The sequence below is a fragment of the Pelobates fuscus genome, chromosome 3 (genome assembly GCF_036172605.1).
Source record: "Pelobates fuscus isolate aPelFus1 chromosome 3, aPelFus1.pri, whole genome shotgun sequence".
NCBI lineage: Eukaryota > Metazoa > Chordata > Amphibia > Anura > Pelobatidae > Pelobates > Pelobates fuscus.
The window spans coordinates 22,647,948-22,664,114 of record NC_086319.1 but is presented as its reverse complement, the minus strand read 5'-3'; the positions used below and the strand labels follow the sequence as shown (position 1 = coordinate 22,664,114).

Genomic DNA, 16,167 nt, shown 5'->3' with positions numbered 1-16,167 from the left:
ACTACAGAGTTACAAAATGTATCACAATGCTTTATACAAAGCCAATAACTACAAATAGTTACAAAATGTATCACAATGCTTTATACAAAGCCAATAACTACAGAGTTACAAAATGTATCACAATGCTTTATACAAAGCCAATAACTACAAATAGTTACAAAATGTATCACAATGCTTTATACAAAGCCAATAACTACAAATAGTTACAAAATGTATCACAATGCTTTATACAAAGCCAATAACTACAAATAGTTACAAAATGTATCACAATGCTTTATACAAAGCCAATAACTACAAATAGTTACAAAATGTATCACAATGCTTTATACAAAGCCAATAACTACAGAGTTACAAAATGTATCACAATGCTTTATACAAAGCCAATAACTACAAATAGTTACAAAATGTATCACAATGCTTTATACAAAGCCAATAACTACAAAGAGTAACAAAATGTATCACAATTCTCTATACATAGTAAATAACTACAAAAAGCAGAAATGCTAGTACAGAAACAAGTTTGATTAGATACCCAACAAATCATACATACAGTGAGGGAAAAGGTATTTGATCCCCTGCTGATTTTAAACTTTTGTCCACTGACAAAGATATAGTCAGTCTATAATTTTAATGGTAGGTGTATTAACAGTGAGAGACAGAATAACAACAACAACAAAAAATTCAGAAAAAATGCATGTCAAAAAAGTTCTAAATTGACTTGCATGTCAATGAGTGAAATAAGTATTTGACCCCTTCAACTTAGTACTTGGTCGCAAAACCTTTGTTGGCAATCACAGAGGTCAGACGTTTCTTGTAGTTGGCCACCAGGGCTGTACACATCTCAGGAGGGATTTTGTCCCACTCCTCTTTCCAATTTACAATCTTCTCCCAGGGTTATCCCCTAGTGTCTGTCCTAGATACTATTTATATTGTATTTAGCCTTCACCTGTTCTCTTTTTTTGTGTGCTATATAGAGTCACATTTATACTAGAGTGTTTACACAAACAAAAAGACTAATCCCAGACTGTACACCCCTCCTTCACAATTCGTTTTTTACGTAAAGAGTAAAATGAATACAAATAATTTGCAGTAAATAAATATGCATGAGGTTTTTTACAGTAACAACAATAAGGATGTAGAATTCTCTGCCTGAAGAGGTGGTTTTATCAGAGTCCATACAGATGTTTAAACAGCAACTGGATGGATACTTGCAAAACCAAAATATTCAGGCATATAATTCTTAATATGTGGGGTAACAGTTTCTTAATCCAAACAGAGATTTAAAAGCCATTCTGGGGTCAAGAAGGATTATTTTCTTATGATTTTCTCTAGTTTTTAGCAAAATTGGATTTTAGCTAAGTGTCTCGCGTAAAACAGCTTCCATGGCTAGATCTTTTGAATGGTCAGGGACCTCTTTACTTTTTCCCTTGGTCTTTGGTCTATATAGCACTGTGGGATATGCCGACACTTTATGTCAGTAATAATAAACATGTACATATAGATGTATATATGTTATTTAATTAGTATATATTTTTTTCAGATTGTCGAGGTGGTTGTGGGGATTTCTGCAGTGTTTGGTGGCATTGTGGCTTTAAATATTGATGCTCTGGTACACAGCCCATACTTATATGTTTCCATTTTTTGGGTATTAGCAGCTGTAAGTATGCCTTGAGTAATTTGCCATTTTAAATGCCCCTTTAATTGCAACTTAGAATGTGGTATACAAATATAACAGTGAAGAACAGAATCCATCATTTAGTCTCTCTCCTGTTACTGATGTGTCAAAAGAGGAACTGTGGAGACAGGAACAATGCAAACTACCCAACTCCTCTTCTAGCCTGTCCCTAAATGCAGAGGGATGGAATTAAGGATCACATTGCCAGAGAGCAGCTGTTGCCTAATAGCAGAGCTCTCACCAACCTTTGCTTAAAGGAACACTATAGTCACCCAGACCACTTCAGCTCAATGAAGTGGTCTGGGTGCAATGTCCCCCAGGTTTTAACCCTTCACATGTAAACATAGCAGTTTCAGAGAAACTGCTATGTTTAGATATCTGGGTTAATCCAACCTCTAGTGGCTGTCTACCGAGGGAGCCCGGCGCTGGATAAAGGTAAGTGGCTGAAGGGGTTTTAACCCCTTCAGCCCAGCAGGAGGGGGACCCTGAGGGTGAGGGTCCCCCAAGGATGATATAGTGCCAGGAAGACGGGTTTGTTTTCCTGGCGCCATAGTGATCCTTTAATAAAGCAGTTTTGGTGTGTATATCCCTGCAGTTTCACTGCTCAATTATCTGCATGTAGGAGTTAAATCACTTTGTTTATGCAGCCCTAGCCACACCTCCCATGTCTGTAACTCACCGCGCCTCACTACACATTTCCGGTAAAGAGAGAGCTAATATTTAAACTTCCTTTATTGCACATTGTCTGTTTAATTTAAAAATTCTTATCTTCTGCTCTGTTAACTTCAGGCAGGAGCCTCCTGTGTTTGTGATTAAAGTGTAATCAATAGGGCAGGAGATTAAAAAAACCTCTAAAGTAAACACAGTGTTTGTTAGACCTGATTCAAAATTAAACCATTTTATGATGCAGGCTGTTGAGGTGTAGCTAGGCCAGCATAAACAGAAACAAAAGTGACTAACTCCTAAATGGCAGAGAATTGAACAGTGAAACTGCAGAGGCATTTATCTATACACCAAAACTGCTTCATTAATCTAAAGTTGTTTTGGTTCTTAAAATGTACCTTTTAGTGCTAATGATAACTCCCACTAAAATGAAAAAAACAAAAAAAAGTTATATAAAATATAAATAATATATTAGAAATAATGTGTTTGGGGGGCGGAGCCAAGCAGTGACCCGAAGCGGACGCACTTTCCCGTAGCTCCGTGGCTAGCCACGAAAAATCGCCAATAACCGGGAAAATAAGCGCAGAGACCGGGACACAAATACCTCCAACCAGCAGAGGAGGTACCCACGAATACCCGGATGCCCTTCGTTTGTCCCGCGACCGCCAAAACCCGGCGCCGAGGCTCTCGGGCCTACCACGTGGGAAATTTACGGCTGCAAAGCGACTCATACTGGCTCGGAGCGGGCCTAACAAGGGAAGCAACCCTAGAGTGCCACAGCCAAACCTCATTGATAGGAGATATGGTGCGCAAATCCCAGAAAACGACTCAACCCTCACCCAGAGACAGCCAGGACATCGGCCACATGCTGACCTCCAGGACCAGGGATGCAATACCCCCAGGCCCTGCTAAAGCACCCGACCAGCCTGCTGCACAGCTCTCTATGCCGGAGGCCCCGGCGATCGCAGATGGACATGCACCGTCCACTAAACAGGACATTTACAACCTGTTGGTACACATCCAGCAAACATTTTCAGCGGAACTCAAAACAGTGCAGACGGAGGTACAAGCAGTAACAAACAGGGTCCTACAGGCCGAAGGGGATATTGCAGGCCTGCAACAGGGCATGGACACAATTAATGACACCGTACAACTACTACAAACAGCACAGGTTCACCAAGGCATCCGGATGGCCCAGCTGGAGGATAGAGAACGGAACAAGAACATCAAAATCCGCGGAGTAGCAGACACCCTCCCGTCTGAGGAACTCCCTCACTTTGTGAGGCGCCTAGTCTCCTCCATCATGCCCGCAAAAAATGCTAAACAAATAGCCTTCGACGGTATGTACCGCATAGCAAAATCCTCACAAGCCCCAGCTCAGGCCCCACGAGACATTATTCTCTGCTGCCAAACCCTAGCCGACAAGAACAGACTCCTTAACGCAGTAAAGGGCAAGACCCCATTACAATTTGAAACGCACACCCTCACGTTTTTCCAAGACCTCAGCAGGGCCACCCTGCTTTGGCGGAAATCTATGCAGCCGATCACGAAAGCCTTGCAAGGAGCTGGGCTACCCTACAGATGGACTCTCCCCAGAGCTCTCACAGTCACCAATAATGGACAGACATACAAGGCAACGGGACCCTCAGAAGAAACCATGTTCCTCCAGACGCTTGGACTACAAGCCCGGACCAGTGCGGCGGGTACAAGCCACTCCTGGGATGCCTCCAGAATCAACCCTTTTGTGCCCAGCAGTACCGACGACTTAGTGACCTGAATCAGATCGGGACTTCCAACTATGTTATAATTCTGTTATATTTCTTTCATATTCCCTTCTCTCTCACAGTTTCACACCTTTAATTGTTACTAAGCCGACCGTTTAACTTGCATGCCTCGGACAGAACGCCATGTTTAGACATGGTACATATGGTTATATAAATGTTTTTTCATTCTTCCTACTAGCTAGGGCAGACTGACATCCCTAGACCGCCAGAGCCAATGTACCAAGCTATATACCTCCGGGACCCCCACTTACGCAACCTACGTATCTAATCGACATAGGGATCAGACGCACAAAGCGACAACCCCCTCCCCCCCCCATGGCCCCATAGGTTAGGGGGCAACAACACCACTACCAGGAGTTACACCTCATACCCATAGTCACCCACGGCTTGACCGAACCACCTAGTAGACTGAGGTATATGATGTTAACAAACCTGCAATCAAACACTCCTATGTGACTTTAGCCATCACCTAGATGTATAAAATTTTTAAAAGGGGCCACCGCGTAAAGGACACCACCACTTTTGTACATCAATATTGTTTCATTATCTATTGTCTTTTGTATTGCACAATTGTATTACATCACCAATGTAAAATAAAGAATTAAAAAAAAAAAAAAAAAAAAGAAATAATGTGTTTGGTCTCATGGTTTATTATAATGTATCCAGAACCCCTTGGTGGCATCATTCTATATGCACCACCTTTTTACACCCCCCCCCTCTCTCTTTTTCACACAATTGAACTAACAACAAAAATGACAATGACAGAATTACTTGTGTCCTTAATGTGTGACAACATGTTAACTACATGTTTTAGTGGAGTTTATGAAAATGTTGTATTAATTGTGAGAAAGATGATTCATGTCTCACAGTTATAGAGAATGATATGGATTAGGTTTATTATGTTTGTTTATTAACACGTTGTTCTTTTAGTGTTTTCCTAGTGCGATTGCAAGTCATGTTGCTGCTGAATATCCCAGTAATTACTCGGTAAGAATATAGGTGGGAAAACAATGTACTAAGCATGATGAAAACCCTATATATTTTTTAAGTAAAAATATTTTATTTATTCCATATAAAAATGCAGATCGAGTTGTGAAAAATTAAACTTTCACTGAATTTGCTATGGAGAAGAACCGAGGCAGGTTCTCCTGTTTCTCTCTTGTCATTCCCCAGCATGTTATTATGCTGCTGGTACTGCCCCTTAGCTTAAGAGAATTGATTGACAAATGAATGGTAGAGACATTTTTTTATTTAAAATTTTGTTTCATAAAATCTATACATTTGTTAGTAATTTTTCTAGCACTACATAAATAGAATTTAATATTGTTTAACCCCTTAAGGACCAAACTTCTGGAATAAAAGGGAATCATGACATGTCAGGCACGTCATGTGTCCTTAAGGGGTTAAAGTGTCATCAAATCCTTTTAGACCTGACAGAAGCAACTTAAATGGACACTATAGGCACCCAGACAATTTCATTCCATTGCAGGAAGATGTCGCTTTTATGCCTGCAAAGTAAAACATTGCAGTTTTAGAGACAGCCGCTAGAGGCACTTCCTGCAGTATCAGGGAGTTTGAAATGAAATGATGCTGAACGTCCTCAAGCTGAGCAAAAGCCCATCCAGCGTCAAGCAAAACTGCATAGGAAAGCATTGATTCAATGCTTTCCTATGGAAAAGACCTAATGCACATGTGGCCTCCGCAGCGCATGCACATTATGTTCCACCATCGGCTGGCGTTGGTGGAGGTGGACCCTGACCAAGGGCCAAGAGACAGCGGCGCTGATTCTTGCAAGTGAATAAAACTTTTTTTTTGTGGATGGGAGGGTGGGGGCAGAGGGACACTTTAGTGTTAGGAATACACAAATTATATTGCTAACACTAAACTGTTCATTTAATAAGCAGGAATATCAAAGACAGATTTTTGACACATTTAAAAAGTAAGAAACAAAGTAATGCATTTAAACTCCCCACAACCTTATCCAAATTGTTTTCCTCCCTAACACCCTTCTTTAACCCTTTCAGTGTGAGACATTTTTTATCGGCATATTTTGGACGTCTGGCTAGTTCTGATGGTTTCTTTTGATTTACATCAAATTCCTATAAATGTAAACATTGCTTAGGTAGTAGAAGATAATTTCAGTTTTACATAAACATTGCTTATATTCAACTAAATGAAAACATGTAAGTTTAAATGATGCCTAAAAAATACTAATACTGACTCTGCTGTGTAGGTGGAAGTCCTGATTGCCACTAGCAGCATAACCTCTCCATTACTGTCTACTACGTCAGCCTACCTGTCTTTCAGCATAATGAAAACCATCGACATGTTTAGAGTCTACCCCCCAGCTGTGAATGTAAGTACTGCATTTTATTTGAACATTAAAGGACCACTCTAGTTCCCCATAAACTACCTGATTTAACTGCCTTATTCTATAACTGACTACTCTGTGCCCCTCTGAAGCCCACTTTTAACTTTTAAAAACTATTCTAAATACCCATTTACTTACCTTCTTTGCAGCGCTACGTCACCGATCGTCTACACCTCCCGCGCGGTCATCAGGTCTGCTGACTCTCTTCTCCGCCGTCCGCCAATGAATTTCCTCTCATAGGAAATCATTGCGGGCGAAAGCGCATGCGCGTTCAGCGCAGCGCTCATCCAATGAAAATCTTCTCATTGAGATTCATTGACTACAATGAATCTCAATGGGAAGAAATTGTATGCACACCGCACATGCGCGCAGTGTGCACGTTCACGAGCGGCGAACTGAGTGACATCTCAGTTCACCGCCCACTGTCCTCCCTTAGCCCACCTCCCATTCCTCTAGCCCTGGTCTTCTATCAGACTCAGATACCTTCTGAATCTGATAGAACACCGGCACTCCAACTCTCACTACCCAGCGCCAGTCCAGGGAACCAGCAGGAAAAGTAAATCAATCTAAATAAAACATTTTTTCCAAAAAAAATAAAAAAAAACACATATATATATATATTAATTAATTAAACTTTATATAAATCACTAACTAAAATTAAAAACATTAATAAAACATTACATTAATTACATTAATTAATAAGCAAATAAAAACATTAGAAAAGTGTACTTACTGTCAATGTGCAGCCAGATTCCGTTAGGGAAGATTCTTCTTTCGGCACTCTTTCTTCTGTGAGAGATTCTCTCTCACACACTGGCCTCCGAGGAATAAAACTGAGATGTGAACGCGCTCGGCGCGTTCACATCTCAGCATAGTCTCTAATGCAGGCGCGCTCACATCTGAGCTGCCTGCATTAGAGGGAATGACGTTAGACGTCCAAGAGGACGTCTGACGTCAGCTCACTGTGATTTTAACAGTGAGGATTGAGGAAGCACCATCTAGTGGCGGTCTCAGAGACAGCCACTGTAGGTGGGAATAGGGAAAAAAAATACACTGCTTTTTCTCTGAAACGGCAGTGAATTTAAAAAAAAACAAAAAACTAGAGGTACCTGGCACCAAGACAACTTCATTGAAATGAAGTTGTCTTGGTGCCTAGAGTGGTCCTTTAACATTCACTGGAAATTGCAGCTGGCAGGATGCACGGTAGGGACTTGGGGTTTAGCAAATGTGATGGCAACAAGACTGTTATTTATTATTTTAAATTATTTTTTTTTTGTCAATCTTTGTTTTTATTGAGGCATAGATTAAGACAATACAGAATGCAAAGCAGGGTTTGAAAGCATATAAACGTACGGTATAGAAGTCATAGTTAGTGCGTAAACTCCCACTTGAGTCAGCCTCTTTTTATATTTTAAGGTAACGGTACAGGTTAACTACTAGCCAACAATGCTGCGTTCGACTAATTGTAAGGGATGTATAGGCTATTCAGGCATCATACTGTTTTGAAACTATGTGTTATATTACAGGCTTTAAACATACATTTCTAGTAGCGCAAACACATATAAGGCTAGAAAGTTAGGTAAACATTTATGATTAGTCTAGTGCGTCGTTCAGGGTAATCGTTATAGGCTAATACTAGCTTTCCTGCAACAGTTAGAAACGCGGGTTCAATTTAGGTTTTGCTCAGGAAGGACATGGTTAATTACAAGCTGGAGTCCAAGTGTATGGGGGATAGCCCCCTTTAAATGCTAGGGTCAGACTAGGGACACTCAGGATCGGCTAGACAACTGCCATTATGAGGGCTGCCAAGGGCTTAGAGAGCAGACCGGGCAACAGCATGACAAAAGAAAAGGGCACAGCCAAAGTGTGGAGAGGGTCGTAAAGTGTGGGTCCATGGGTAAAGTGACAGGGTCACTAAGAGTCTATGTCCGCCCGGGTACTGGGCAGTACTCAGCTGTGGTGGAACTTTTTCTCTCTCGCCGGCAGTTCGTGTAGGATGATAGGTCTCGCGTGCCGGCCTAGTGTTCAGGTCTCTGCTTCATCCTATGCCCGTGATAGGAAGCGTGGCGGTCGGAGCGTGGGTGACCTGGAGTATGCAGGGTAGTCCCAAGAGAGGAGGGACCTCTCCCCAGCCCCAAGCTTCTTGGTGGGTCGGCTTCGGCGTGCCACAGGCTCGGGAACGCAATTGGGCCGGGCCTTTCCTTGATCGGGCGCTGCGGATAGCCCCGGTGTTTCGCCGCCGCCAGCGGCGGGCGGGCTTCCGGCGAGGTGGCTGAAGCTTTAGAGGGTGCCCCCTAGTGACCTGCGGCTCGGGTGGGCCAATAGCGGTTGTTGCGGGCGTATGGGTACAGGCTTTACCCGGGGTCGGTCCGCTCCGTCTCCTCTTCACCATCCCCACTGTCTGCACTCCATGGACAAGGGAGGCCTTGGCAAGGTGTTTTTCCAGCCGGTCCCAGAACCTCTGAAAGATCAGGTCCAGGCTGGTAAGTTGGGGTTGTGTAGGTGGAGGCCTTGGTGTTTCGTCCGCCTGGTTGTTGGGCTCAGTACTGACAGGGCCCCAGCCCGGGAGGGCAGTAGTAGGCCTTGTGGCTGTGTGTGTCAGATTGGTGGGGACCGGGATAACCCCCGCCGGTCCATAGGGGGGGGAACGGTGGCTCAAGCCTTGTCTCCTATCGCGGTGGGATGGCGGGAGAGCGGCCGTCTCCCCCGCCTCCGCCACGTGTGTAGGCCTCAATGGCTGTGCGAGCGGGAACAGTGCGGTGGGCCTCGAGAGTGGTGTCATTGTGCAGATCTCGGTGCCCCAAGTCATTTGGGAGTCAAGAGAAATCGGGTCACAGGTTCTGCTCCGCTGGAACCGATTTTTGGTGCAGTAGCGTGCAGGAGCAACAGAGACCTGCGACCGTCCCGCTCTGCAGTCAGGCCCCGCCCCTCTTAAATTATTTTTATATTATATTTATTATATTTACTATAGTGAGAATTGTGGGGGATTCAAAGTGAATTTCCAATTTAAGACCATGGTAGATAAACTGGAATCATATCTGACTTAGAGAATGTTTCCAATTCGGCTGCTTCTGTGTTAAATTTGAAATTAGTTTTGAGTTCCTCACAATTCTAACTTTATTAAATAACAATGTACATTAATTGCAAATATACTCTTTACCAATTACCAATTAAATCTCTGCCCCTTTGAGAGGGCCAAACACTTTCTATTATTTATTATTTTCACTACTCGACAATACTTTTGAAGAATAATATAAATATATAAATAGATGTATCCAATACTTACTGTTCCGAATAGTCATTTTCATGATGCATCATTCATAAAATCCGCTTCCAAAATTGTCCAAAAACTATTCTGTCTGCCATTATTTTGTGATTTTTCTTAGTGATTTTTTTTTTGTATTGAACATTAAAAAAGAAGGTGATATTTTTTAACCACCGTGATGCTATTTCCATTTTATGTGCAAGTACACTCTATGTGATTTTTATGACTTTGTATACACAGTTAGTTAGCCTTCACGTTGCTTTGTTTGTTAAGTCCTTAATAAACTTTGGACTTTCTAGCCCCCTTGTGAAATTCTATATTCCCTTTAACCGTCTGTAATGTTTGAATCCCATTAAATCTGCTTTTTTTTATATCTCTTTAGCATTTTCACGATCTTCTGCTGCTTCTTCTAATGCTGATCTTGCTGGTACAAGCGATTCTTACGAGTATCACAGTAGTGCAGTGTGTACATTACAAATCACAAATGACATTGCTCCATTCATCCTGGAACCTTTCAACTTTGACCAAGCCGGATTACCGAAATAATGATGTGAGTACGTTATCAACAGAAAAGCAATTATATTGCAACTAATACCCTTTATATAGAACAAAGACTCGGCAGCCCCTCTCATCCTTGTGTTGTTTAAAACAATTTTCCTTTAGGAAAGGCATGCAATATAAACGTATCCTACTGAATCAAGACATGCCACTACCTGTGTATGTTTATCCTACCCCCTCCTATAGTCAGGGCCGTCTTTAACAAGGGGCAAACTGGGCAGCTGCCCCGGGCCCTGTTGCTCCTGGGGGGCCCAAAGCAGCTGCCCTGTGGGCCCCCTGCCCGCAGCCAGGTCTGAACAGCCCACGGGATACTAAGAAATAGTGGGCTGCTGCAGGTGAGGTAATCAAGGGCCCCCGGCCCTTTTAGAGAGCTCCAGACCGGGCCTCTGTCTTCCTGCCTGCTGGGAGGAAGTGTTGTGAGGTCACTTCCTCCCAATTAACTGAGTGCCGCTGGGGAGGAGGAGGCATACAGGGAGAGAAGGTGACCAAGAGAGAAGGTACAGACCAAGAAGAAGAAGACTCCCATCAATCTCAGCCATCCAGCTCCCACTGGACTCCAGGGAAGCCACACTTCTGTAAAGGTAAGGAGGGTGGCTAAACTATGTAAATTGATATGTGTGTGTGTGTGTGTGTGTATCTGACTGTGTGTGTATCTGACTGTATGTATGTGTGTGTGTGTGTGTGTGTATCTGACTGTGTGTGTGTGTGTGTATGTGTATCTGACTGTATGTGTGTATGTGTATCTGACTGTGTGTGTGTGTGTGTGTATATATATCTGACTGTGTGTGTGTGTATCTGACTCTGTGTGTGTGTGTATCTGACTCTGTGTGTATCTGACTGTATGTGTGTGTGTGAGTATCTGACTGTATATGTGTATATCTGACTGTGTTTGTATATCTGACTGTGTGTGTGTGTGTATCTGACTGTATGTTTGTATATCTGACTGTGTGTGTGTATATTTGACTGTATGTGTGTATATTTGACTGTGTGTGTGTGACTGTGTGTGTGTGTGTATCTGACTGTATGTTTGTATATCTGACTGTGTGTGTGTGTGTGTTCTGACTGTGTGTGTGTATATTTGACTCTATGTGTGTATATTTGACTGTATGTGTGTGTCTAAATGTGTGTGTCTGACTGTGTGTATATCTGTGTGTGTGTATATCTAACTATGTGTGTGTGTGTGTCTCACTGTGTGTGTATGTATCTCAGTGTTTGTGTATCTCACTGTGTGTGTGTATCTGACTGTGTGTGTATGTGTATCTGACTGTATGTGTGTATGTGTATATCTGACTGTGTGTGTCTGACTGTTTGTGTGTCTGACTGTGTGTGTGTGTGTGTGTATCTCACTGTGTGTGTGTGTCTCACTGTGTGTGTGTGTGTGTGTGGGGGTGTGTATCTCACTGTGGGTGTGTGTATCTCACTGTGTTTGTGTCAGTGTTTGTGTGTATATGCGTGTGGAAATGCATACATCCCATCTAACATTGCACACAAATACATTCCGGGGGAGGGGGGGAGGCGGGGGGGGGCAGGAAAGGGGGGGTGGCGGGGGGGGGGGGGGCAGGGGGCGGTGGGGGGGGGGGGGGCAGGAGGGCAGGATCCAGGGGGCCCAAGCAAATGCATGCCCAGGGTCCAATCAATGTTAAAGACGGCCCTGCCTATAGTCATGTCAAGAGATAGCTTATTGTATAATGAAACAGATAGGATTACAGTTGACTTAATATTTGTAAGCCTTCTGTGACAGATCACTCAATGTATATGAAATAGACTGATGTTCCTTTTCTTTTTATTTTGCTTGTATTAAAGAAGTAGAAATGTAATATAGCTTTAATATCATTTTAAATGTACCCTCCACGTTGGAAGTGATCACAACCTTTTAATGCATAATGTAGATAATAAAAAAAGTGCAAAAAATATATATATTTTTAATGTTCCTGCAGCTGATGCCCATCCACAACTCAGAAGCTGCAGGAGGGAGCCTCTCCCTGACCAAGAATATGTTCCACAAATCAGATGCCTCTTATTTTGATTCTAGAGTCAAATTTATCCCACAAATCCCTGAATTTATTGGATGTCAAGCAGCAATTTCCTTCTTAAGATCTGTTGTAAGGAATGGCTTCATAAGCTGTCAAGACATACCATGATCCTGTAATTTATTGATGACAAAAAATTCAAGAAGGAAAGTATAGGTCATTTGAAAACTGAAATTTCATAGCCATTTTGTACTTAAGAATTTTTCCTTCATTAGTTGGGTAGAAGCAGTCTGCTCCATTAACCGTACAGTAAGTAACAAAAAAAACCTGTATGGGCAACCCTCAATTCTCCATCCAATTAGTCTCAAGGTTAAGGTGATGTCATTTAAAATGATGTAGGTAAAGTCAGTTTTTTACATAAATAGGACGGAAATGGTAAACGTCCTTTCAAACAGCGTGGAAGGTTTCTAAAAGTGAACCACACAGAAACATGAGACAGAGTTTTAAAAGTTTGGCACTCTCCATGGAAGCCAAATGATGCATTTCTACTGTTTTATGATGATAGACCTTTAACCATCATTTTTGTTTATAACATTTTTTATAAATCCCCAATAAATTATATTGCATAATAAATAACTGGTTGGTAAAACTAAGACTATTCAACAAAAATATGACTTTTTTCCTAGGTAACCAGCAATTCCGTGAGGGAGTTTGACAAAGACAAAGCGTGGAAGGCTGTGGTGGTGCAGATGGCCCAGTAATACAATCCCTGATGTTACCTACCAATTACACGGGAGAATGTCCATGGCTCTTGAATTCTCATGCTGAAGATATTAAGCATCGTCATGTCTTTTTCACTTAGCTTTGAATTGTGGAGAATTTACAATGGGATTTCAAATTTTAGGTCAAAGTATCTGTATTGAAAAAAAAAGGCAACTTTTTGAGAATGTTTCCAATTTCGGTATTTTGCACTAGAATTTGCAAAGTGCCCACAATTCCTGATTTGGTGAATAATCATCTATGGGTGAGATATTTAAGACTGTCTCTGGGAGTAAAATTGTGGAATTGTGGATCAAAATGGAAAATTTACCATGAAATACAATTGATCTGCTCATGTACACCGCTTCCATTGTCAACGGTTTTGTCCAACAATCTCTTTTGGCATGTATTACCTGTTTTTTCTGAAATCTAAATATAAATAGGAGAGAGAGAGAGAGAGAGTGTGTGTGTGGCTTTGGCACAAAATAGATACATACAGTCCATGCGTGCAGTAATAGATAATAATGAGGAAAAAAAAGAAAATATGTTTCCAAGAAATGTTATGAATTACTCCATGTAATGTTATAAATAAGAATTATGATTTTTTTTAAATGTATTTGCTATGTTTTTTTTTCTTCTTTTTTTGCATTATAGAATGCTTTACTTAATTTGTTACAGCTGATCTCCTTTCTCATGCAGCTAGAAAGTGAGTTGTACGTGATCACATTGTCTGGCAGTCCTACAGTACAGAAATATGTCCTATGAACACAGATTTAGCCTGTGTTGGTTCTTTAAACTTCCCTTTCAGTGGACAAATGGAAGCTTTAGCCTCAAAAAACACAATAAGCACAATAAATACACTCAAATGACAGATTGCAGACTACAGATTATTTGGGTTTTGGACAGATTATGTAAAGATATTGCTTGTACAGCCACATTCGATTATTCTGTAAATGTAATATATTTATTCTATATTGTGCTTGTTTTGCCCGTGTGAAACACAAGCTTTGTTTATTGGTTTCTTTAGTATAGAAAATGCCATTAGGATTTCATTATGTTTCCTATGTATTATTTTTATATGTGTCATCTAAAAAGAAATGTACTCTATCGAGTTGTGCATTGTTAGTTTACACCACATACGTCAGCGTTCGTTGGTGCATAGTCTGTCCACAGGCCCAGCCAGAACACACACTATGTTCTCTTTAAACCTAAATTTACTTAAAGGACAACTGTCATCAAATGTTCACTTTTTAGATTTAAAAGTGTTTTACATTTAACGAATCATGATGATATTTTTTTATTTAATTGTGAATATTAATTTTTTTTATTAAAAATTATTTTTGCATGGTTGAGCAGGCATGTTGGGTCAGGCGCTGTAGTCTTGGCTAGCTTGCTGCTCAAACTAAATTGCATCTGCTGCAGTTTCACACAGAGCAATCACAGCAGCAGGCAACTTAGACTGAGTCGCAGCTGGTCAGATTGAAGCAATTTTTGTATATCACACAGATTCATCCCTGAATGCAGAGCATACAATACATGACCCAACCTTTGCTTATTTTACCCAAGAAGCTCTGCAGCACTACCAGAACTCAGTGTTGGACATATTGGACTCCTCATTATTATAGCCGAGCCCAGCAGTACACTTTGAGATCATCGGGAATGGAAATATGATGACTATGGAAGAGATCTCTTGTGAAATAGTATTTGAGACTTTCCACTTCACACAGTGTACCTAGTGAATTTAAAATCGCTTAGCAGTTTGAATGCATTGTACTTTTTCCTTGCAATATAAAAGGTGTGTTATAAAGTGTCTCGTAGTGATTTTGTTTCTATAGACCTGTTTGCCTTATTAATATACAGATAGTGGGTATAAAGCTGGAGAGGTAGATCGTGAAAGAGCTCACTGATGATCTCAGCCAATCCAATGACTAGCAAAGCATTGGGAGGCTATTGCGCATGCGTGACAAAATGCAGCACTGGCCACATCAGGGCTGACACTGAAGGTTTGATATTTATTTATTTTTCAGAGGGTGCTGCTACAGATTTGTGAGAACATTTCCATATTTGTTAAACCCTTCACATTTGTCTCTCAGAGGAATGTTTAATCTTGGTTCACAAGTCACCCATTCTTTTTTTATTATTTATTTATAACAGATGTGAGGTACAAACGCATCAGATAAACATAACTACATGGAAATATAGTTATTGCCTCAAGATTTGGTATGAAAAACGGTTCTAAACAAGTCTAGGGAGGGGAAGGGAAGAAACTAAACAAAAACAGATCTTCATCTTCTATAACGGGCAAAAATACACATAAGGCAACTTACAGTAATTGTACATATCTCAATACTCAACCCTCTCCTTGGCTACATGGTCCTCCCATGCAGTCCATACTTCCGATATGACTGGAGGGTCCCCCTTACTTTGGCAGTAAGTTCAATAATGAGGCGCGTGTCAATCAACTTTCTCCCAATCAAATACCAACGTGGAACTTCGACATTGCTCCAGATCTCGTTGTTGCTATAGTATGGTTTTATTTCATTCCATTTACAGATCAGTTCTGCAATCAAGTTTTGCAACATATTCTGCAGGCAATAAAAATACACTTCAACTAGCACTTTGTAGCTAATTATCCTGCAATCATTTTACAACTATTAGTATATCTCTTGTACCTGTTTCTCACATTTGTATGCATATAATTATTGATATTCAGGGAGATTGAATTTGTTTGCCAACATGTTTTTTTACTCTATTACCTAATGCCCATTTCCCCCCCACCTACTGTTCCTCCCCATGTCACTACAGAAAAGCCTTTTGTTTGCTTCTCAAATTTCTTTACATTTTCCTATATTTAGAGATTATTCCTGCCCCCTGACTTCCCTCTAAAACCAAGCCCAATTTTATTTAATTGAATTGCCTCACAAGCAGCCCTGTGTTTACATATATTCTCTGATTGCCAGACATTACTTCAAACACTCATGCTAATCATTTGTGCCATCTCCTCATTATTACCATTAGATTGTAAGCTTACTGTATTACTGTATTAGCTAGCTCACATGGAGGATCCTCTGTGTGACGAGACCAATCTCGCCACTGTGCATTGGAGGAGCCTGGTAGCCTGC

General features: G+C 41.2%; 1 protein-coding gene across 1 annotated transcript in view; it reads left to right on the top strand.

Moving 5' to 3' along the window:
* MLC1 (modulator of VRAC current 1) overlaps window positions 1-13,489 on the top strand; it is a 30,670-nt gene extending 17,181 nt beyond the window's left edge. Inside the window, exons 8-12 of the mRNA XM_063445068.1 lie at window positions 1,541-1,657; window positions 5,053-5,109; window positions 6,356-6,478; window positions 10,141-10,308; window positions 12,973-13,489. Of these exons, the coding sequence (XP_063301138.1) occupies window positions 1,541-1,657; window positions 5,053-5,109; window positions 6,356-6,478; window positions 10,141-10,308; window positions 12,973-13,047 (540 nt within the window). The 3' untranslated portion in view covers window positions 13,048-13,489. The remainder of the gene's footprint in view (window positions 1-1,540; window positions 1,658-5,052; window positions 5,110-6,355; window positions 6,479-10,140; window positions 10,309-12,972) is intronic.
* The last annotated feature ends 2,678 nt before the right edge of the window (window positions 13,490-16,167 follow it).